The sequence below is a fragment of the Coregonus lavaretus genome (genome assembly GCF_964263955.1).
Source record: "Coregonus lavaretus genome assembly, chromosome: 38".
NCBI lineage: Eukaryota > Metazoa > Chordata > Actinopteri > Salmoniformes > Salmonidae > Coregonus > Coregonus lavaretus.
The window spans coordinates 15,075,020-15,099,880 of NC_140025.1; the positions used below are offsets into that span (position 1 = coordinate 15,075,020).

The window sequence follows — 24,861 nt, forward strand, 5'->3', positions numbered from 1 at the left end:
AGCCTGCCGCTTTTCAGGGCACACAATCTCCGCTGCCTTCATCATGCATGTTTTTACAAATTCACCCTCACTAAATGGTTTTGAAGCCACTGCGATTTCATTAGCAATGAGGTAGCTAGCTTTCACTGCAGCGTCACTGATGTCTCGGCTGTGAGTAAACACAGACTGCTGTTTCTTCAGACCCGCCAACAGTTCATTCACCTTCTCTCATCTCCGCTGTCCTTGAAAGTTGTCATATATGTCGGCATGAAGACTCACATAGTGGCGACGAAGGTTATATTCTTTCAGCACTGCAACATGCTCTGAACACACCAAACATACAGCTTTCCCATTCAATTCCTTGATTAAATAGGATGACCATTTTTCTTGGAACACTCTGCACTCTGCGTCCACTTTTCTCTTTTTTGACAGAGACATATTGGGGCAATGAGGGTGCCAAAGCACATAATGTTAAAAGTAGAAGCCGTAATAAATATCGAGGGCAAAACAAAGTAGCTCATTGGCTGCACGTGCTTGACCTACTTGCTCTGCCCAGGTATAAACAGTTTGCTTGCTTAACACAATTGCTATTGCGCCATCCAGTGGACGCAATTGGAACAGCAGTTTCTTTTATTGAAAAATTGCAGCGCATTTTTATACTTTCCAATTATTATTTTTAATTTTTTCAAAATCATCTCGCGGGCCGGATTAAACCCGTTTGCGGGCCTGATCCGGCCCGCGGGCCGTACGTTTGACACCCCTGATCTAGAAGAACCCCTTACCTTCTAACGACTCTTGTGTGGCCTGTGAGCGTCAGAGCAAAACAGGTTACATGTGCGTGTTCGTGAGAGTCTCAGTTTTTCATATATGGGTCATAATAGTTAGTAGGTCAAACCGTTCGGACGTTTTTGTTGAAAGAACCGTTTTCGGGATCCGCCCTTGTCTTACAAACACCGCTCTAGCTCAGTACCCGTTCATCACACAGCCTAATGGTTGGTATCAGCTGATGCAGAAGAAATAGACCAATCAAATGCAATAAGCAGTCTGTAGCTCAAACACACAATGTTTACAAGGGGTTAGAAGCCCTAAATCCTGCTGGCTTGATGTTGGGACTCAAAGCTTTTAAACAGGCAACAAAGAACAGCCAGAGATAGACTACAATTAAGTAGAAGGACAGTGAAACCTGTAAGCCCAGTAAACACACAGTATATTCCCGAGTCATTGTTGAGCTTAGAAAGAAAAACCTTTGTTCTATATTACTGAGATGTTAGTGCAGGGGCGCAACATCCACTATGGATGGGGGAGGTCATGACCCCCTCACATTCTGAAATTCCATTGCTAGTTTTATCATTGTACTGTGATACAAAAAGAGGCAACAGTGTTCTTTAGGACCATGCGGATGCCTCGGAGCGGTCGGGCAAGCTGTGTGAAATCAAACTGAAAGGCTGGCTTTAGGACCACGGGAGAGTTGAGGCAGCTGCTGTCAGTGTATGTGTGTGGCGCTCTTTCTATAGCAGAGAGCTAGCCAATAGTTAGCTAGCTCACTAGCTATTATTTTTGTCTCACTCACACTGGACCATAATCAATCAAAATGAAACCACCAGCCAAGCGATTAAAGACCGATATTCAGACGTTTTTTAACCGCAATGTGAGTCTGTATAGCCATGTATTGCTCTGTAAATTTCCCTAGCTAATTCATTTCAACTTTGTTGTTCTCACACTGACACTGTAATACTGTAATATGCCGGAAATGAGCTTTAGATGAAAAATCATTTTTGTTTATGTCCCACCCACTTCTAAAACCATTGTTGCCCCCTGAGTAAATATATGTAGTTAGCTATGAGTATACACAGTCTATAAAGATAACTGTTTATATGAGATCAACTTTTTAAAAATGCCATTGTTTTCTATGAGGATTTTTCAATTCATGAATTGAATCATTCCACTTCCTGTATTTACAGAATTGAGAACTGAATTGACCCCAATCCTGCTATGCTGCGCAGTGTGCACAATTTCAAACCTCTTTTATGGGAAGTCTTCAAAAAGTCCTAGATGGTCCCAGATCTATTTGATCTTCTACGGCCGTAGAAGCTAGCTATACAGCACAAAGAGACCTGGAACCAGGCAAGGGAAGTCCTGCTCCCCCAATGACTTCTTCTGACACTCCTTTTAAGATTGAAAATTCATAGCACTGAGGTGCTTCGGTTGAACAAAGCACCGGGACGTGGCATTTAAAAGCCATCTGAGGAGATGAGATGGGAGATGGCTAAACAGAGATCAGGGCCGTATGGAGGAGGGTGAGTCACTCTCTCTCATGCACAGGTTGCGTCGCAAATGGCACCCTTTTCCCCATCTAGTGCACTACTTTTGACCAGGTCCATATGGCTCTGGTCAAAAGTAGTGCACTATGTAGTAGGGAATAGGGTGTTGTTTGGTATGCAGACAGAGAGACACACTCAACATTCTAACACAGTGCCTGACATTTACAGTTGGCAGGCCAAGCTTTTCTGTGAGGAATCAAATGCACACTTCATAGGCTAAGTCCCAATTCTCTACCCTTCTCCTGAAGTGTGCACTTGTCTTATCTTACGATGGTAAATCTATCCAGCCAATGTAGAAGGTGTGTCCAATCCAATGTAGAAGGTGTGTCTCCTCTTAAACTGAATTTGAATACACCCGTTTCGGAACGACAGCCCCAGCACCCAACAACTCAGGCCCTTTTCTCACTATAATATGGAGAGTCTGAGGAGCGGGGCTGGCGAAACAGAATTCACATTTTCAATTCACATTACATCCTTACCTTACCTTTCATTGTAGCTGTCAATGCGACATTCTTGGTCCGCAGCTCAAATTGACCATATATATCACAGTAGCCACTAGCCAGTAAGAACAAACTATTCAACAATGACAGAAATGTTTCTTCTAAAATATATTACACTGTTGAATAGTGCAACCAAACCATATTACACTCTTGAATAATGCAACAATTCACAAGCATGTGTAGACAATTAAAGGGTATATTTTCTCGTCTGTAGGCTACACTCATTACATTTTAGCTTCAAGACAACAGCACAGAGTTGCTATAGCAGCATGTCTTCATCAAGTAACGTTAGCCTATCAAAAATAAACGATTAACCCTCTCATGCAGTTGAAATCGGAAGTTTACATACACCTTAGCCAAATACAATTAAACTCAGTTTTTCACAATTCCTGACATTTAATCCTAGTACAAAATCCCTGTTTTAGGTCAGTTAGGATCACCACTTTATTTTAAGAATGTGAAATGTCAGAATAATAGTAGAGAAAATGATTTATTTCAGCTTTTATTTCTTTCATCACATTCCCAGTGGGTCAGAAGTTTACATATACTCAATTAGTATTTGGTAGCATTGCCTTTAAATTGTTTAACTTGGGTCAAATGTTTCGGGTAGCCTTCCACAAGCTTCCCACAATAAGTTGGGTGAATTTTGGCCCATTCCTCCTGACAGAGCTGGTGTAACTGAGTCAGGTTTGTAGGCCTCCTTGCTCGCTCACGATTTTTCAGTTCTGCCCACACATTTTCTATAGGATTGAGGTCAGGGCTTTGTGATGGCCACTCCAATACCTTGACTTTGTTGTCCTTAAGCCATTTTGCCACAACTTTGGAAGTGTGCTTGGGGTCATTGTCCATTTGGAAGACCCATTTGCGACCAAGCTTTAACTTCCTGACTGATGTCTTGAGATGTTGCTTCAATATATCCACATAGGTTTCCTTCCTCATGATGCCATCTACTTTGTGAAGTGCACCAGTCCCTCCTGCAGCAAAGAACCCCCACAGCATGATGCTGCCACCCCCGTGCTTCAAGGTTGGGATGGTGTTCTTCGGCTTGCAAGCAACCCCCTTATTTTTCCAAACATAACGATGGTCATTATGGCCAAACAGTTCTATTTTTGTTTAATCAGACCAGAGGACATTTCTCCAAAAAGTATGATCTTTGTCCCCATGTGCAGTTGCAAACCGTAGTCTGACTTTTTTATGGCGGTTTTGGAGCAGTGGCTTCTTCCTTGCTGAGCGGCCTTTCAGGTTATGTCGATATAGGACTCATTTTACTGTGGATATAGATACTTTTGTACCTGTTTCCTCTAGCATCTTCACAAGGTCCTTTGCTGTTGTTCTGGGATTGATTTGCACTTTTCGCACCAAAGTACATTCATCTCTAGGAGACAGAATGCGTCTCCTTCCTGAGCGGTATGACGACTGCGTGGTCCCATGGTGTTTATACTTGCGTACTATTGTTTGTACAGATGAACGTGGTACCTTCAGTAGTTTGGAAATTGCTCCCAAGGATGAACCAGACTTGTGGAGGTCTACAGTTTTTTTTCTGAGGTCTTGGATGATTTCTTTTGATTTTCCCATGATGTCAACGAAAGAGGCACTGAGTTTGAAGGTAGGGCTTGAAATACATCCACAGGTACACCTCCAATTGACTCAAATTATGTCAATTAGCCTATCAGAAGCTTCTAAAGCCATGACATAATTTTCTGGAATTTTCCAAGCTGTTTAAAGGCACAGTCAACTTAGTGCATGTAAACTTCTGACCAACTGGAATTGTGATACAGTGAATTATAAGTTAAATAATCTGTCTGGAAACAATTGTTGGACAAATTACTTGTGTCATGCACAAAGTAGATGTCCTAACCGACTTGCCAAAACTATAGTTTGTTTACAAGACATTTGTGGAGTGGTTGAAAAACGAGTTTTAATGACTCCAACCTAAGTGTATGTAAACTTCCGACTTCAACTGTAGCTGGTAAATTCGCTCTGGCTAGCTACTCTGATTTCAGAGCACTCTCGTCTGAGTGTGCCAGAGTGCAGAATAACTGACGAATTTACGAACGCTCAACACCCGCTGAATATGGCCGGTGTCAGTAAACGTTGGCAAAAAAGCTTAATTAAATTGTTGCCAGCAGCACAGTTGCAGTCACCAATGCTTTGGATAACATAAAAACAGCCTAACCAGCTCTGCTAGGGCAGGTAAAATGGTCAGAGTGAGCTGTTCTCTCATTTGTGTCTGGAAGTAGCTAGCAAGCTAGCCAACGTTAGCCAGTTAGCTTGGGTGCTTGACTGCTGCTGTTAGGTCAGAACGCTCGGATCAACCCTACTTTTCGGCTAGAGCGTCCAGTGTGCGCTCTGAACGTTCCGAGAGTGAAACGCTCTGAATTTACGAACAGCCAATCTGACAAAGCTCTGAGTTTACGAACACACCCGTAGTATAAGCCAGCCTTTAGTCTTGAAATCTTTGGTCGTTTAGTACATAGCCTCACATGTGAATCTTTAAAGAGATGGGTGGGGCTAAAGCTTAAGAGGGTGTGAACTATGTTGAATGGGTGTAGACAAAGAAGAGCTCTCCAGTAGGTACCAAAACATTCAAGGGCCATTTTCTCAAAAGTGAGGTTACAAGTTTATCAACTTTCATAGCATAATTACTTTCCCATTGTTCCTCAACTGTAGTGGATGTTATACCATTTTCTAGATCTGAGTCTCTACTTTTATCCAATGTAAAAAACACTATTTCAAATTTTGCTACATTTTTTTACATTTTAGTAATTTAGCAGACGCTCTTATCCAGAGAGACTTACAGTTAGTGAGTGCATACATGTTTTTTTGTTGTTGTTCATACTGGCCCCCCGTGGGAAACGAACCCACACACATTATCAGTTGAGAGAGGAAGTAGAACACAGGCACACTAATGGAGAATGGAACACCTGACCCATTTTTGTGGTAGTCACAAATGTGTACAATTGATAGGCTATGTAACTACAAGGCTGACAAGGAAATACATCTGCTGCCAATGGGATTGATGCTAATGCATAAATTAAAATCAACTCAAACAAACACCTGTTGCTGTAGTCATGTTGTTGCTATAAACAAAGTATGCAGGTTGGAAAGACAGCTGGTCTAGTAGGTGCAATAAATTGGAGGGGGTTAAAAAGTATCATAGCAACAGTAGTCTTGTCCACTTATGCCCTTTTACATGGAACCAGGTCGGTAACCAACGTTAGATTTACTCTAAGCCAGTTACATCATTGCAATAAGCTAGTACTGTACAGTAGGCTACATAGAAGTAGGTTCTCTCTCACTACACTACATAAGACCAAATCGAGCCGGTCGGTCACATATAGTATCTGAAAGAGCATATTCTGCAGTTTCTATGACACCCACCTTTGTCAAATAACTCTCCAAATTCAAGAGGTGCAGTTATTTTTCCAAATTTCACTTTTTCCAAGAATATCCGCGCTGTCCATGCATTCAGCACATGACCACTCATGCCGCAGCATTGCTCTGGCTACTAAGCAAAAACTAGTAACATAATAAACGTAAATTACAATATGTTATTCCGTCGTCAATGGATGAATGGCCAATAGAAACCAGATAGAAACTGATAATGGTGCATGTGACTTCAGTTAAGTTTTCGTTAGCTGCCGATGTTGAAACCAAGTACTTGCTCAATGGCTTTCCATATCAGTGGAAAGATGAAAACAGGCCAGCGGGTGAGCGACTGTTTGATACTGTGGTTTTGAGTCTCGTAGAGCCTTAACATGGGCAAAGGCAGAAATGTGACCATGGACAACTTCTTTACATCAATTTCCCTGGCAGACAAGTTGATTGCAAAGAAGACTAGCCTGCTCGGAACAGTGAACCATGAAAGGCGGGAGCTTTCCCCCTCTGCGCAAAACCACATACAAGCAGAGCTGTTCTCCACATCAGTGATGGAGAGTGGTAAAGCAACACTCACAGTGTACAGATGTAAAATAAATAAGAGTGTTTGCATCCTCAGCACCATGCATCCCACTGGATCTGGCATGTGAGCTTCGTGAGAACCACATTAAACGGCAAACAAGAAGCTACAGCTGCCAAGCAGGCCACCAAGGCAGCAGGTCCTGCTCTCCCTCTTCCCCAAGCACCACAGCTCCCACTCGGGAAAAATAAGACACAATGTCAAGTCGGCAGGTGCACACGAAACAACGCCCATGAAAACTGTGTGCAGTGCAACCAATTTATTTGTGGGGCTTGCTCACACAAAGCCCCGAAGCTGTTTGCTGACTGTGGACCCGAAGCATAAAGAGAAGACACGATTGATTCATGAGTAAAGGCACGGGTATAAGGGCACAATACAATGTTTGATACAATCAACAAATGTTTTTATATCTTGTCATGAATATATTTCCACAAATATTTCTTTATGCAATTAATCCTCTACAATTGTTCATGAAGTGGTGCTTTTGTTCAGGAATACAGCAAATCATTTCACCTTCGCACCTGTCTGGTTATATATTATTGTTATCATCTTTTTCGTTTTTACTTTGTCAAAAGAAGCTGTAACTGGACTTTATTTATTACTATAACTCTATTACTAATCGAATCTACAAATAAAGTTGATCAAATGGATTACACTGTAAAGTTTTTATTGTAAGGGAAACAAAAATAGGCTATAGCACTACATTTTTTCTAGGACTTTGTAGAATTATACAAAACATATCCATGACTCTATCTAAACAAATAACTATTGTTGTTGTTTTTTTTTATTGATATATTTCCATGAATATTTCTTCATGCAATTAATCCTTTACAATTGTTTATGCACTATTTATCAAGCATTCATTTATCAAGCATGTTTGGGCACCTTGCAGGTTGATATGCATCTGATGCATATGCTAAAGTCCTCGCCCGGCAACGTTCTCTAGCGGGTACTTATATGCTGAAAGGCCAGGCGGTTCTAGTGTTAAATGTGTTGCACGTTAGGTGTGCCACCAATAATTGGCCTCATTCCCTCGAGCCAAATCATAGGTAGTGGTTAAGAGACAGGATCAAGAGACAGAGTGTTACAGGAGGGGGTCGCAGTTCCGGAGCGATCCACTAGGTGTCATCCTCCGACAACCTTAGGCACCTCCTCACTCACAGTCTGGACTAATCATGATCCTATTGGTGTCACCTGTGTCTACCTGTTCACCTGTGTATTTATGCCCTCACTTCCCTGTGTTCCCTTGCTCAGTTTTCTCTGCTAGTTTCTTGATGCCAAGCAGTACGAATCAGTGTCTGATTGCGAGATGTATGTACAGGTACTTGAGAAGTGTTCTCCCTGTTTCATTGTTATTTCAGTCGTAGTTAGTATTTCGCATTTTTGCTGTCAGCCTGTTTTCATCGTGACAAGTCCAATGATGAAAAACCCAAACACCAGAAGTGCTTATGACATCAATGGCCTTAGGCTACCTTGTTTGCTTTCTATTATTAAAAACGGGCTCTTAGCTTCGACTTAAGTTAATGTATTCTCTCCCTGACTTTTCTACACAGACTGACTGCTGTTTATTGCCTGGCAACAGAGTAATGCAACTAGCTATTCTAGTAGTGTGAATGCCATGGTTCTCTCTTCACACCTGAGCTCTGCCACATTCCTCCTTTAATTACCCAACAGGAAGAGAGAGACCACAACAACTTGTTTCACTTCACAGATCTCTCTGTTTCTCTCTCTCTGTTTTCTCTTGCTCGCTTTTCTCTCTCTTTCTCTCTCTCTCTCGCTCTCTCTCTCACACACCAACAGCAGCCAGATAAACACTTGTTTCTCTTCACAGATCTCGTTTTTTCTATTTCTCTCTCATACATGTCTGTCTCTCACTGTCTCCCTCTCTCTCCCTCTGTCTATCTCTCTCTCTGTTTCTCTCCCTCTCTGAGCCTCTTCACACGTACTACACTTTTCGTAAAAATACCGTCGGCTACACATATTGCTCAAATGTAAACGTGCGTACTTGCTACGTCTCGACTGTTACCTCCGAAGGTAGCACACGACACTAGCCCGACAGTTGCCCCCGTTGAAGTAGGGCAGTGTAAACAGAATTGTCTTATTTAGCCAACAGTCCTACAGTATAAATGGTAATTTTAAAAAAGTATCATATTTGAGACTTGTTTTATTTACTTGTTAACTAAAATTGCAGTAACAACCTGTTACATTTTGAAATAGTTACAGTAGCTGCCGGCTGCACTGAGCCATGTAAAACTATGGAAGCCCATCCCCACCACCAAAGACATGTAAAATGTTTTTTCATTTGTAACATTGTGTGGTGATTTCAGAGATGGCACCACAGGTCCCAGAGTGGTGGGGAGGAAATCGTTTTTCCTGATCTGGTAGTAGGCTAATATAACCAACTCCGGACCCTAGTTGTATCCTATGACATAGTAATAAATCAGCTGTAAAAAAATATGGGCTATGATGGGACCAGATCATAAAAAAAACTCCTTGCCCTAGGGAGGATGAAAACAGACAAAAAGACAAAAAGACAAAAAGACAACAACTGCGATAAATAAAACTAACAGGGCTGAGCTCACTGTATGCAGGGTTGCATCGTTTAGGCCTTTGCATCTGTAATTAAAAATATACTCATATAGTATGTCATCACTATTGTGTTGATTGATTAATTCCCGATGTCACAGGAAGGCCAAAAAGATCATCAAGGACATCAACCACCCGAGCCACTGCCTGTTCACCCCGCTATCATCCAGAAGGCGAGGTCAGTACAGGTGCATCAAAGCTGGGAGCGAGAGAATGAAAAACAGCTTCTATCTCAAGGCCATCAGACTGTTAAATAGCCATCACTAGCACATTGGAGGCTGCTGCTGCGTACTGAAATCACTGGCCACTTTAAGAAATGGAACACTAGTCACTTTAATCATGTTTACATATCTTGCACTACTCATCTCATATGTATATACTGCATTCTATTCTATAATATTCTTCTGTATCTTAGTCCATGCCGCTCTGTCATTGCTTGTCCATATATGTATATATTCTTAAATCCCATTCCTTACTTTTTTGTGTGTATTGAGTATATGTTGTGTAATTGTTAGATATTACTGCACTGTCGGAGATATAAGCATTTCGCTATACAGAAGATAGGCCTATTTGGTAAAAGACCAAGTCTATATTATGACAAGAACAGCTCAAATAAGCAAAGAGAAACGACAGTCCATCATTACTTTAAGAAATGAAGGTCAGTCAATACAGAACATTTCAAGAACTTTGAAAGTTTCTTCAAGTGCAGTCGCAAAAATCATCAGGCGCTATGATGAAATTGGCTCTCATGAGGACCGCCACAGGAATGGAAGACCCAGAGTTACCTCTGCTGCAGTTCATTAGAGTTACCAGCCTCAGAAATTGCAGCCCAAATAAATTATTCACAGAGTTCAAGTAACAGACACATCTCAACATCAACTGTTCAGAAGGGACTGTGTGAATCAGGCCTTCATGCTGCAAAGAAACCACTACTAAAGGACACCAATGAGAATAAGAGACTTGCTCGGGCCAAGAAACACGAGCAATGGACATTAGACCGGTAGAAATGTGTCCTGTGGTCTGGAGTCCAAATTTGAGATTTTTGTTTCCAACCGCTGTGTCTTTGTGAGACGCGGTGTGGGTGAACAGATGATCTCCGTATGTGTATTTCCCACCGTAAAGCATGGAGGAGGAGGTGTTATGGTGTGGGGGTGCTTTGCTGGTGACACTGTCTGTGATTTACTTAGAATTCAAGGCACACTTAACCAGCATGGCTACCACAGCATTCTGCAGCGATATTCCATCCCATCTGGTTTGGGCTTATAATAAATGCCATTTAGCAGACGATTTTATCCAAAGCGACTTACAGTCATGCATGCATACATTTTACTATCCAAGCTGTGTGTAAATTAAAAAGTGAAACAATTATAATAGGATATAAAGACACAATTAAAATAGGAAGTGACCACACCTTTTTTGCTCATTCTATTACAATGGAGGCTGGTGTGTGTGGCTTAGTGGGACTATCATTCGTTTTTTAAACAGGACAATGACCCAACACACCTCCAGGCTGTGTAAGGGCTATTTTACCAAGAAGGAGAGTGATGGAATGCTGCATCAGATGACCTGGCCTCCACAATCTGCCGACCTCAACCAAATTGAGATGGTTTGGGATGAGTCGGACGGCAGAGTGAAGGAAAAGCAGCCAACAAGTGCTCAGCATATGTGGGAACGCCTTCAAGACTGTTGGAAAAGCATTCCAGGTGAAGCTGGTTGAGAGAATGCCAAGAGTGTGCAAAGCTGTCATCAAGGCAAAGGGTGGCTATTTGAAGAATCTCAGATATAAAATATATTTTCGATTTGTTTAACACTTTTTTGGTTACTACATGATTCCATATGTGTAATTTCATAGTTTTGATGTCTTCACTATTATTCTACAATGTAGAAAATAGTCAAAATAAAGAAAAACCCTTGAATGAGTAGGTGTTCTAAAACGTTTGACCGGTAGTGTATATACCTAAAAAATATGGGGGATTCGAAATGATGCAGACAATTACATTGATGGAAGCTACAATCTATCTGCAATATGAAAGCTGATCTACCCCCTAAAATAATAATAAATTAATAAATTAAAAAACAGCTTGTAATTTTGAAAGGTAGGCCTACTGTACTTTTATATTCGTATGAGAGGGTTAATCGTTCATTTTTGATAGGCTAACATTACTTTATGAAGACATGCTGCTATAGCAACTCTGTGCTGTTGTCTTGAAGCTAAAATGTAATGAGTGTAGCCTACAGACGAGAAAATATACCCTTTAATTGTCTGCACATAAAGTGCTGTGAAAAAGTATTTGCCCCCTTTCTGATTTTCTCTATTTTTGCATATTTTTCATACTGAATGTTATCAGATTTTCAACCAAAACCTAATATGGATGACATGGGTCCCATTATGCCTGGCAAAAACCAAACACTGCATTCCACAGTAAGAACCTTATACCAACGGTCAAGCATGGTGGTGGTAGTGTGATGGTTTGGGGATGTTTTGCTGCCTCAGGACCTGGACGACTTGCCTTAATAGAAGGGACCATGAATTCTGCTCTGTATCAGATAATTCTATAGGAAATGCCAGGCCATCTGTCTGTGAGCTGAAGCTGAAGCGCAGCTGGGTCATGCAGCAAGACAATGATCCAAAACACACAATCAAATCTACATGAAAATGGCTAAAAAGCAACACATTTGAAGTTTTGGAATGGCCTAGTCAAAGTCCAGACCTAATCCCAATTGAGATGTTGTGGCAGGACTTGAAACGAGCAGTTCATGCTTGAAAACCCACAAATGTCGCTGAGTTAAAGCAGTTCTGCATGGAAGAGTGGGCCAAAATTCCTCCACAGCGACATGAGAGACTGATCAACAACTACAGGAAGCTTTGGTTGGAGTCATTGCAGCTAAAGGTGGCACAACCAGTTATTGAGTGTAAGGGGGCAATTACTTTTTCACACAGGGGCATTGGGTGTTGCATAACTTTGCTCATGAAATAAATGAAATAAGTGTGTAATTGTTGTTTGTTCACTCAGGTTCCCTTTTTCTAATATTAGGTTTTGGTTGAAGATCTGATAACATTCAGTTTAGAAAATATGCAAAAGTAGAGAAAATTTGAACGGGGGCAAATACTTTTTCACAGCACTGTACATGCTGGTGAATTGTTGCATTATTCAACAGTGTAATATGGTTTGGTTGCACTATTCAACAGTGTAATATGTTTTAGAAGAAAAGGTTCTGTCATTGTTGGGCGGCAGGTAGCTTAGTGGTTAAGAGCATTGTGCCAGTAACCGAAAGGTCGCTGGTTCTAATCCCCGAGCCGACTAGGTGAAAAATCTGTCGATGTGCCCTTGAGCAAGGCACTTAACCCTAATTGCTCCTGTAAGTCGCTCTGGATAAGAGCGTCTGCTAAATGACAAAAATGTAAATGTAAATGTTGAATAGTTTGTGCTTACTGGCTAGTGGCTACTGTGATATTTATGGTCAATTTGAGCTGCGGACCAAGAATGTCGCATTGCCAGCCACAATGAAAGGTAAGGCAAGGATGTAATGTGAATTGGAAAGTAGAATTCTCGTTCGCCACCCCGTTCCTCAGACTCCCCTTCATATCTCGTAGTGGGAATAGGTCCTCACTCTCTCTCTCTCTCTCCATTCTGGAGGTGTTGTCTCTTCGCATGTTCCCACCTGAGAGTCTTGTAAATGGAATTCACACCTGATGTGACCAGTCTGGCGATACAAGAATGAAACTATATATTAGCTCTCTGAGTTTATACTAAGCTGTGTCCCAAATGGCACCATATTCCCTATAAAGTGCACTACTTTTGACCCCGCCCATAGGGCTCTGATCAAAAGTAGTGCACTATGTTGGGAACATGGTGTCATTTGGCATTGGATGCCATAATGACAACTTTGAAGATGGAAAAGACTACATATTTCGGTTGATTTAGACTGATTTACTATACAGTATGTTGCATTTCAGTGAATCTTTATTCTATTGTCCATCCAACAACAACAACAACGATACAATAAGAGTTTGTAAAGATTTGTAGATGTATTTGTGTTGTCCCAGTAGTGAAATGTACAGTACACTGTCTGTATACCCACTGCCTTGACAAATTACACCCAACACATTTGTCATGACATGAACAAGACACAAGCAAAGCTGTGCAACAAGAAAAACAAGTCACAAAACCGAGTTATACTCCTCTGTTTTTGACAAGCAATTTCAGCGCTCCAACCAGATGTTCATTTTTTGCAGTAAAACCTCTTTGCCAAGGCTGCTGGTGCTGCCAAGGCTGACAAGGGCTGGTATTACAGTGCCCAGAGCTGGCCTTAATGAACGACCACATGCCCAGACATGTGGAGCAGAGTGGAGAGTAGGGCTGTGTCTCAAACGGCACCCTATTCTCTACATCGTGCACTACCTTTGAGTCTTTTCGTTGAGTTTGGCTCTGTTCACCAAAAAGAGCTTTTCATGTGGCTTCCATATAGCTTTTCGTTCAGTAATACATCAAAATAGACAGATAGATAGATAGATGCAGTGCAGCGGCCCTGGATTGAGAGTTATAGATGCAGTTAAGGGTAAGTGCCTTGTTCAAGGGTACATTGGCAGGAGATGGTATCTCTTACCACTTCAGGCAGTAGCTTGGTGGCCAGGTCATGGATTGCCTTTCCCAGGATACACAGGGAGGACAGGATGAAGACCACACCCAGGATCGCACAGGAACTGTAGAGAGAGGGAGAGATAGATAGGGGTGGAGAGGGAGGGAGGGGGGAGTTAGGAGGGGAGCAAGAGAGAGGAAGGGAGGGGGGAGAGAGGGGAGAAAAAGTGAGGGAGGTAGATAGATAGAGGGGAAATGGAAGGAAAGAGAGTGAGAGAACAGTGATTAAGGATATTCTGCTTTGAAAATCTACAGTTCCATGAGACAAAGGATATGTCACTCATTTACATTAACCAGTCATTTATATAGATGTGAGAGTGAGGGATTATATATTGTATTTTGAAACATTCCTAAATCATTGGCCACAGGGAGACCTTTCCATGACAAAGTAGACCTACTGCAACTACCCATCATACAAGCTTAATGCAACTTAATACAATAGCAAATAGTCTCCATTACTTCTATGCATGTGGAAGAGAAAAGGCATCTGTTAAATAAACAACTATTTTGCTTTTCTCCGTCGCTGATTTAGAGAGTGAACACAGTCTCCGAGGATCCATTTGAGAAGAGGAGATTTTCTTTAAACACAGTTTTATCCAATTAGGTAAGCCTGGCTGGGAGAAGCTCTAAAATCTGTCAACTGTGTCATCTGGGGTGGTCAGGCATGGTCGGGTTAGCACACTGTTTATACTGTCTGTCTGCTCTCTCTCTCCCCTACTTAATCTCCTAGCCTAGCGCAGACTTACTATACACACCATACACATTATCACAAAGAGCCCATGAAAAGGCCAAAAACAAGAGAAAGTGTTGAAAGTAGCCAGTGTATTATAGATATAACATACATGATGTTCAGACAAAAACATAATGGATGGAAAAGTGTGTGTGTGTGTGTGTGTGTGTGTGTGTGTGTGCGTGTGTGCGGGAGTGCATGCGTGCGTGCGTGTATGTTTATGTTTATGCTCGCAGCTGGCTCACACTCAGCAGCACTCAGTCCCCTGGGTCCGAGCCAGAAGGTAACTAGGCAACACAAAGTAGAGCGAGAGGAGAGGAGCCATGTAGGAATGGTTTCAGTGGTGCAGCGGGAGAGACAGAGACCCAGAGCTCTGTGTGTGTGTGTTTGTGTGTGTGTGTGTGAGACCTCCTAGAGCTGTGTAAAGCTCAACAACAGAGACTCTCCCTCACAACACACCTGCCCAACCAACAGCTCAGCTGACAGAAACATCAATTTGATCATCATTGGGCTATGATCCTGCTGCTTAGAAAAGTCAATTGTTTTGGTCTCATCAACTCAAGGCAATTGGCATCAAGCACATTGCAAGTTAGATTTTCTTCAAACATCACAAGACAGTCAATTTAGTTTTGATAACAAAGTCGCAAGATGCAAGGACTTGACCGGACTTGGCCGAACTGTAGTTGACTAGTCTGAGGATGCGCACACACACACACACACACACACTCATCCAATCTGTGTCTACTCTTTCCCTCCTGCTCTGTGTGTCACGTCAGCAGGCTAATAAAGCAATATTCCTCCAATTACAGTGGAAGAAAAACATGCTGCAAATTCACGCTGCTCGCTCATTCGTCTCCAGACCTGGTAATTTTATTGTCTAGTGGCCTAGTGCCTTACTCCTCCCTGGCCTCTCCCCTGAGGGATCACACATACACACGCGCACACATGTTCACCCCCACCACACACACCTAGGAGAGGCCAATTACTAGCTGCTGGGTAACACAAACCTTCCAATTAGGATTCTGAACCCAATACATGTTCACTGGTACAACTGAAGGCTCATATTAGCCTGGTTAAACCAGATTGAATGCTGCCCTCACAATGGTGAAAGTAGCATTCAAGCTGGTTTAACCAGGCTATAGACTTATACAGTAAACCAGAGGCTGTCAATCTGCCGTTGTGATGCTGGTTAGCCTGGTTAAACCAGACTAAATCAAATCAAATCAAATCAAATTCAAATGTATTGGCCACATGCGCCGAATACAACAGGTGCAGACATTACAGTGAAATGCTTACTTACAGCCGTTAACCAACAGTGCATTTATTTTTAACAAAAAAGTTTTAAAAAACAACAACAAAAAAAGTGTTGAGAAAAAAAGAGCCGAAGTAAAATAAAATAACAGTAGGGAGGCTATATATACAGGGGGGTACCGGTGCAGAGTCAATGTGCGGGGGCACCGGCTAGTTGAGGTAGTTGAAGTAATATGTACATGTGGGTAGAGTTAAAGTGACTATGCATAAATAATTAACAGAGTAGCAGCAGCGTAAAAGGATGGGGTGGTGGGGCAGTGCAAATAGTCCGGGTAGCCATGATTAGCTGTTCAGGAGTCTTATGGCTTGGGGGTAGAAGCTGTTGAGAAGTCTTTTGGACCTAGACTTGGCACTCCGGTACCGCTTGCCGTGTGGTAGCAGAGAGAACAGTCTATGACTAGGGTGGCTGGAGTCTTTGACAATTTTGAGGGCCTTCCTCTGACACCGCCTGGTATAGAGGTCCTGGATGGCAGGAAGCTTGGCCCCAGTGATGTACTGGGCCGTACGCACTACCCTCTGTAGGGCCTTGCGGTCGGAGGCCAAGCAGTTGCCATACCAGGCGGTGATGCAACCAGTCAGGATGCTCTCGATGGTGCAGCTGTTGAATTTTTTGAGGATCTGAGGACCCATGCCAAATCTTTTCAGTCTCCTGAGGGGGAATAGGCTTTGTCGTGCCCTCTTCACGACTGTCTTGGTGTGTTTGGACCATGATAGTTCGTTGGTGATGTGGACACCAAGGAACTTGAAGCTCTCAACCTGTTCCACTACAGCCCCGTTGATGAGAATGGGGGCGTGCTCAGTCCTCTTTTTTTTCCTGTAGTCCACAATCATCTCCTTTGTCTTGGTCACGTTGAGGGAGAGGTTGTTATCCTGGCACCACACGGCCAGGTCTCTGACCTCCTCCCTATAGGCTGTCTCATCGTTGTCGGTGATCATGCCTACCACTGTTGTGTCGTCGGCAAACTTAATGATGGTGTTGGAGTCGTGCCTGGCCATGCAGTCATGGGTGAACAGGGAGTACAGGAGGGGACTGAGCACGCACCCCTGAGGGGCCCCCGTGTTGAGGATCAGTGTGGCAGATGTGTTGTTACCTACCCTTACCACCTGGGGGCGGCCCGTCAGGAAGTCCAGGATCCAGTTGAAGAGGGAGGTGTTTAGTCCCAGGATCCTTAGTTTAGTGATGAGCTTTGAGGGCACTATGGTGTTGAATGCTGAGCTGTAGTCAATGAATAGCATTCTCACGTAGGTGTTCCTCTTGTCCAGGTGGGAAAGGGCAGTGTGGAGTGCAATAGAGATTGCATCATCTGTGGATCTGTTGGGGCGGTATGCAAATTGGAGTGGGTCTAGGGTTTCTGGGATAATGCTGTTGATGTGAGCCATGACCAGCCTTTCAAAGCACTTCATGGCTACAGACGTCAGTGCTACGGGTCGGTAGTCATTTAGGCAGATTATCTTAGAGTCCTTGGGCACGGGGACTATGGTGGTCTGCTTGAAACATGTTGGTATTACAGACTCAGTCAGGGACATGTTGAAAATGTCAGTGAAGACACTTGCCAGTTGGTCAGCACATGCTCGGAGTACACGTCCTGGTAATCCATCTGGCCCTGCGGCCTTGTGAATGTTGACCTGCTTAAAAGTCTTACTCACATCGGCTACGGAGAGCGTGATCACATAGTCATCCGGAACAGCTGGTGCTCTCATGCATGCTTCAGTGTTGCTTGCCTCGAAGCGAGCATAGAAGTGGTGTAGCTCGTCTGGAAGTCTTGTGTCACTGGGCAGCTCGCGGCTGTGCTTCCCTTTGTAGTCTGTAATAGTTTTCAAGCCCTGCCACATCTGACGAGCGTCAGAGCCAGTGTAGTACGATTCAATCTTAGTCCTGTATTGACTCTTTGCCTGTTTGATGGTTCGTCGGAGGGCATAGCGGGATTTCTTATAAGCTCACCACTGTTTCATCATTAAAGCAGCATTCAATCTGGTTTAACCAGGCTATAGGCTTATACATCAGAGTCTCCATGGCGATCTGCATTCACAACAGCATCCCCTGAGACTGCGGCGGATGGTGTCTGGCAGGACGGAGGTGGACAGGGAAGAGGGAGGGGGCCGGCTTGCCAGGTCTTCACCTCCTTTTTGTCTCCCCTCTTTCAATCAATCAATCAATCAATTTTATTTTATATAGCCCTTCTTACATCAGCTAATATCTCAAAGTGCTGTACAGAAACCCAGCCTAAAACCCCAAACAGCTAGTAATGCAGGTGTAGAAGCACGGTGGCTAGGAAAAACTCCCTAGAAAGGCGAAAACCTAGGAAGAAACCTAGAGAGGAACCAGGCTATGAGGGGTGGCCAGTCCTCTTCTGGCTGTGCCGGGTGGAGATTATAACAGAACCATGCCAAGATGTTAAAAAATGTTCATAAGTGACAAGCATGGTCAAATAATAATCAGGAATATATCTCAGTTGGCTTTTCATAGCCGATCATTAAGAGTTGAAAACAGCAGGTCTGGGACAGGTAGGGGTTCCATAACCGCAGGCAGAACAGTTGAAACTGGAATAGCAGCAAGGCCAGGCGGACTGGGGACAGCAAGGAGTCACCACGGCCGGTAGTCCCGACGTATGGTCCTCGGGCTCAGGTCTCTCAGTTGGCTTTTCATAGCCGATCATTAAGAGTTGAAAACAGCAGGTCTGGGACAGGTAGGGGTTTCGTAGCCGCAGGCAGAACAGTTGAAACTGGAATAGCAGCAAGGCCAGGCGGACTGGGGACAGCAAGGTGTCATCATGCCCGGTAGTCCTGACGTATGGTCCTAGGGCTCAGGTTCTCAGAGAGAAAGAGAGAACGAGAGAATTAGAGAGAGCATACTTAAATTCACACAGGACACTGGATAAGACAGGAGAAGTACTCCAGGTATAACCAACTAACCCCAGCCCCCCGACACATAAACTACTGCAGCATAAATACTGGAGGCTGAGACAGGAGCGGTCCGGAGACACTGTGGCCCCATCCGAAGAAACCCCCGGACAGGGCCAAACAGGAAGGATATAACCCCACCCACTCCGCCAAAGCACAGCCCCCGCACCACTAGAGGGATATCCCCAACCACCAACTTACAATCCTGAGACAAGGCCGAGTATAGCCCACAGAGGTCTCCACCACAGCACAAACCAAGGGGGGGGCGCCAACCCAGACAGGAAGATCACGTCAGTAACTCAACCCACTCAAGTGACGCACCCCTCCCAGGGACGGCATGAAAGAGCACCAGCAAGCCAGTGACTCAGCCCCTGCAACAGGGTTAGAGGCAGAGAACCCCAGTGGAGAGGGGAACCGGCCTGGCAGAGACAGCAAGGGCTGTTCGTTGCTCCAGCCTTTCCGTTCACCTTCACACTCCTGGGCCAGACTACACTCAATCATATGACCTACTGAAGAGATAAGTCTTCAGTAAAGACTTAAAGGTTGAGACCGAGTCTGCGTCTCTCACATGGGTAGGCAGACTGTTCCATAAAAATGGAGATCTATAGGAGAAAGCCCTGCCTCCCGCTGTTTGCTTAGAAATTCTAGGGACAATTAGGAGGCCTGCGTCTTGTGACCGTAGCGTACGTATTGGTATGTACGGCAGGACCAACTCGGAAAGATAGGTAGGAGCAAGCCCATGTAACGCTTTATAGGTTAACAATAAAACCTTGAAATCAGCCCTTGCCTTAACAGGAAGCCAGTGTAGGGAAGCTAGCACTGGAGTAATATGATCAAATTTCTTGGTTCTAGTCAGGATTCTAGCAGCCGTAGAATCCTGACTAGGATTCTACGGCTGCCTCCGACACCCTGGTCATTCATTCACACACACCATAATCAGTTCAGTGGTTGTCATGGCGCCGTGAGGACAGAGAGCGCTGTAAATATTGTACATATTTTATTGTATTTAAATGTTTTTTATTGCATTTTTCAATCAACTTTTTGAGAGATTAACTGAAGTATATGGTGGTGACCTATGGAATTGCAGGACTGATTATGGCAAGTCAGTTTATATTAGCTTGGTTAGATGCTGTAGCTAGTTTACTAGCTAATATGATTTGAATGATGCAGCAACATCCGATCAGCAGCATCAGCTTTTTGGCCTGCCCCGCTTCCTAGAGGGAAGTGGACTGCGGTGTGAGGGGATGCAGAGGCTCGCCTCGTATGGGGCTTTTCCGGACTACTGCCGTGGTGTGGTGGTCTTACTGGCACTTTTACAGTCACCAAAAGATCACCCAGGTGGGTGCTACACTTCTGGTAGTGGACGATCCAGCCTACCTACGAAGGAGGAGCTGTGAACATAAAGACAACGAGGTGCCCGATGAAGAGCTCCGGGGCCTGTCTGTCAGATGTTTTCTACCTCCCTGCCTGACTGCACCATCAATGCTCCCTCCACTCAAGATACTACTTTTCCGAACTGCCTATCACATGAAGTTGTGGAAGACCAACACCAACTGCCAGATTTACATTTACATTTTAGTCATTTAGCAGACGCTCTTATCCAGAGCGACTTACAGTTAGATCCCTACATTTAAAAAAAATATTATGATTATATATATTTTTTGTTAAGTGACTTTCAGATTCTACTTGTAATGAAAAGCGCTATATAAAATGAATCTATTATTATTATAAAGAGGGCTCTGTCAAATCACGTGAAAAAAAAGTCTAATAATCATGAGTCAGACGTGGTTTTCGGAAACATGCAGCATTTCAGGTAGGATTTTTACCTTGACCACGACTATCCATTTTAAGGACATCTCAGCAGAAATATCTATTTTAAATTACGTTATATTTTCTGCAGCAGTGGCAACAATTTAGCAGTGGTGGGCGACCGCTGCTAAATGAATATAGGGGAAAAACTGACGTATGAAATTTCACATGTTAAATTCCCCACATTACATTTTACACATTATTATTTTTCACCCACTTCCAGCTACAGTGCCTTCAGAAAGTATTCATACCCCTTGACTTATTCCACATTATGTTGTGTTAAAGCCTGAATTCAATAGATTTTTCTCACCCATCTACACACAATAAGTGAAAACATGTTAGTTTTTTTTTCTAATTTATTGAAAATGAAATACAGAAATATCTCATTTACATAAGTATTCACACCCCTGAGTCAATACTTTGTTTGGCAGTGATTACAGCTGTGAGTCTTTCTGGGTAAGTCTCTAAGCGCTTTCCACACCTGGATTGTGCAACATTTTTCCATTATTCTTTAAAAGATTCTTCAAGCTCTGTGAAATTGGTTGTTGATCATTGCTAGACAACCATTTTCAGGTCTTGCCATAAATTTACAAGTAGCTCCATTCCGTTTCTTTTGTATCCTGAAAAACTCCCCAGTCCTTAACGATTACAAGCATACCCATAACATGATGCAGCCACCACTATGATTGAAAATATGGAGAGTGGTACTCAGTAATGTGTTGTATTGGATTTATATTCAGGACAAAAAGTTAATTGCTTAGACACATTTTTTGCAGTATTAGTTTAGTGCCTTGTTGCAAAATGGATGCATGTTATTGCAATATTTCTGTACAGGCTTCCTTCTTTTCACTCTGCTTAGTATTGTGGAGTAACTACCATGTTGTTGATCCATCCTCAGTTTTCTCCTATCACAGCCATTAAACTCTGTCACTGTTTTAAAGTCACCATTGGCCTCATGGTGAAATCTCTGAGCGGTTTAGGAAGGACACCTGTATCTTTGTAGTGACTGGGTGTATTGATACACCATACAAAGTGTAATGAATGACTTCACCATGCTCAAAGGGATATTCAATTTCTGCTTTTTTTAAATTTAATACATCTACCAATAGGTCCCCTTCTTTGCGAGGCATTGGAAAACCTCCTTGGTCTTTGTGGTTGAATCTGTGTTTGAAATTCACTGCTAGACTGAGGGACCACTATGATTGCACACAGAGTGAGTCCATGCAATTTATGGAACACACCATCACAGTTTATTATGAAATAGACAAAAATTACTTATTCAAAATTCGTGACAGGCACACAAAAAAAAGTCACTTTTTCGTGTGTATTACACAATTTTCTTTCTTCTTAACGTATTTGTGTACATTAAACAAATTCCAATTTGTTGTATCTAACATTAGCTAGGCTAGCTAGGTGGCTAACATTAGCTAGGCTAGGGGTTAAGGTTAGGGTTTAAGGTAAAGGTTTAGGAGTTAGGTTAAGGTTATGGTTAGGGAAAGGGTTAGCTAACATGCTAAGTAGTTACAAAGTAGCTTTAAAGTAGTAAAGTGTTGCAAAGTAGCTAATTATTCTTTCAGTCTTAAGTAACCTACTGTCTTTATCTGTGATTGAAATGCACTGTATACAAAATTGTGTACTGCACACAAAATAATTGACTTTTTCGTGTGTCTGTCACAAATTTTGAATAAGTAATTTGTGTCTATTTCACAATAATCTGTGAAACTGGGTTGACTTATAATGTGACCTGTTAAGCAAATGTTTACCCCTGAATTTATTGAAGCTTGCCATAACAAAGGGGTTGAATACTTATTGACTCAAAAGTTTAAAAATATATTTCCACTTTGACATTATGGGGTATTGTGTGTAGGCCAGTGACACAAAATCTCAATTTAATCCATTTTAAATACAGGCTGTAACACAACAAAATGTGGAAAAATTAAAGGGGTATGAATACTTTCTGAAGGAACTGTTCATCTGGTCTCCCATTCAGGGATCGACCAGGGACGATTTTCACATGTGAAACTGCAAATTTGTCTTTTTTTTGTATGGGCACACACACATTGCCATTTACAGTGCACTGAGTAAGGGGGATGAGAGACAATGCTGGGGTTGTAAATACTGTACACTACAGTCCCAATCCCCGCACCAAGAATGAAATGCATTGTAATAACTGCAGCGCTTGTGCTGAAGAGAGATTAGTATGTGTTGAAGAGACAACATAATGCTAGTATGCAGTGTAATTTGTAGGCTCATCAAAAACAACAAATATGATAAATATGGCGGTGATATATCTACTCACATGTATTCTCTGTGTGCAGAGTGAACGGCGGCAGCGTTACTATAGCGCCACACCACGATGATGGAGGACAGCACGTCCAGGGCAGCGTCAAACTGCAGAGGGTAAACAACAACAACATCCACAACAAGACTGACCAGCTACTCAACGGAAACCCATGATAAATAGGGGTTCACTTAAACATTTTTACACTTTAGTTATCCTCATCCCAATAACTAAAAGCTAATGCCAATCTAGCCTAAATTACAAGCTTAGACTCCTAAGGCAGCAGGACTCGATATGGCCCTTGTGGAACCAATGTGTGTTTTTGAGATCGACTACATTGCAGTTGGTCTGCGCAGAATCATTCATCTACAAATCACCTTGCATCCCAAATAACTAGAGCTACTACTCATTATGTGATCAAGATCAGTGATCCTGTGCCTCGCCTTGCTCAAACTGACCCCTTCAAACACATTGATTGTAACGTGTTGGTAATGACTAACTCTCTGCCCTATAGCACTCAATAGCAGATTAATTAAAATGCATTTTAAAAGTACCTACAGCGAATCCGAAAGCCGAGGCACTGTGTCTCATGAAGGAAACAGCTGGGGAAAAAACAAGAGAAAAACAAGTTTTACTATACATGAAGAACATTCATATATGAAATGCATTTATATCAGTGCTACTTGAGAATACCCATTGCATACCAAACACTGGCGGCCGGTTTGCTCGAAACCGACTCAGCCTGCCGGTAGTCCCTGGAGTCAAAAAGTGTTTGTTTTCTTTTAACTACTTTAGCTGCACTTGATTGAACTTGTCTAAGACTGGGACAATGGGACCAATAGAATAGTCCCAAAAGTGCAAACCCCGCCCATCTGGCAGTCCAAAATAACAGACAGGCTCAATTAAACGCTCAAAGTATTTAATTATTATTATATGGCGCAACTACAACACTGTTATATTCAGCAGGTGTAGTAGTAAGATATAATGTAGTGTTATCATTCAGCATCCACACCATTGTCAGGTTTACAGGGTTAAAATCCTTAGTTTGCCCTTGAAAACAACGGGGCTGCTGCTTCTAATTGGCGAGTAGTGAGCAGGACTGAGTAACCCACCAATGTGGACACACAGCTGTTTGTAACGCAGATTTTTCCTGAGGCTACATTACATTACCCCCACCTTTACCCCAAGTTGAACTCCAGAGTGATTACCATATACAGGTCATGAGAAATAATGGAATTCAAAGCACATCCAACCCCAACCCAGAGAGATTACCCAGCACTGAAGACTAGACAATGTCCATGCTAATGCGGTCCAGGCTAATGACTCCTGGCTTTGCTTTCCAAATGGCATCCTATTTCCTATTTAATGCACTACTTTTGACCAGGGCCCATCTACTCATTCCAGGTTTTTCTTTATTTTTACTATTTTCTACATTGTAGAATAATAGTAAAGACATAAAAACTATGAAATAACACATATGGAATCATGTAGTAACCAAAAAAGTGTTCAACAAATCAAAATATATTTTATATTTGAGATTCTTCAAATAGCCACCCTTTGCCTTGATGCCAGCTTTGTACACTCTTGGCATTCTCTCAACCAGCTTCACCTGGAATGCTTTTCCAACAGTCTTGAAGGTGTTCCCACATATGCTGAGCACTTGTTTGCTGCTTTTCTTTCACTCTGCGGTCCGACTCATCCCAAACCATCTCAATTGGGTTGAGGTCAGGGGATTGTGAAGGCTAGGTCATGTGATGCAGCACTCCATCACGCTCCTTGGTAAAATAGCCCTTACACAGCCTGGAGGTGTGTTGGGTCATTGTCCTGTTGAAAAACAAATGATAG

The 24,861-nt window shown here is 42.7% G+C and overlaps 1 protein-coding gene across 2 annotated transcripts in view; it reads right to left on the reverse strand.

Annotated features, from left to right (window-relative positions):
* The window catches only part of LOC311111962 (transmembrane protein 163a), a gene marked incomplete at its 3' end in the record, with an annotated part of 56,965 nt that overhangs the window by 15,625 nt on the left and 16,479 nt on the right, over positions 1-24,861 (reverse strand). For both annotated transcript variants that reach the window (XR_014610806.1, XM_084154905.1), the window contains exons 3-5: positions 23,575-23,618; positions 23,035-23,126; positions 13,953-14,049 (exon numbers count right to left, since the gene is read on the reverse strand). Coding sequence is in view for 1 of the 2 variants with exons in the window: in XM_084154905.1 (XP_084011031.1) it covers positions 13,953-14,049; positions 23,035-23,126; positions 23,575-23,618 (233 nt within the window). The remainder of the gene's footprint in view (positions 1-13,952; positions 14,050-23,034; positions 23,127-23,574; positions 23,619-24,861) is intronic.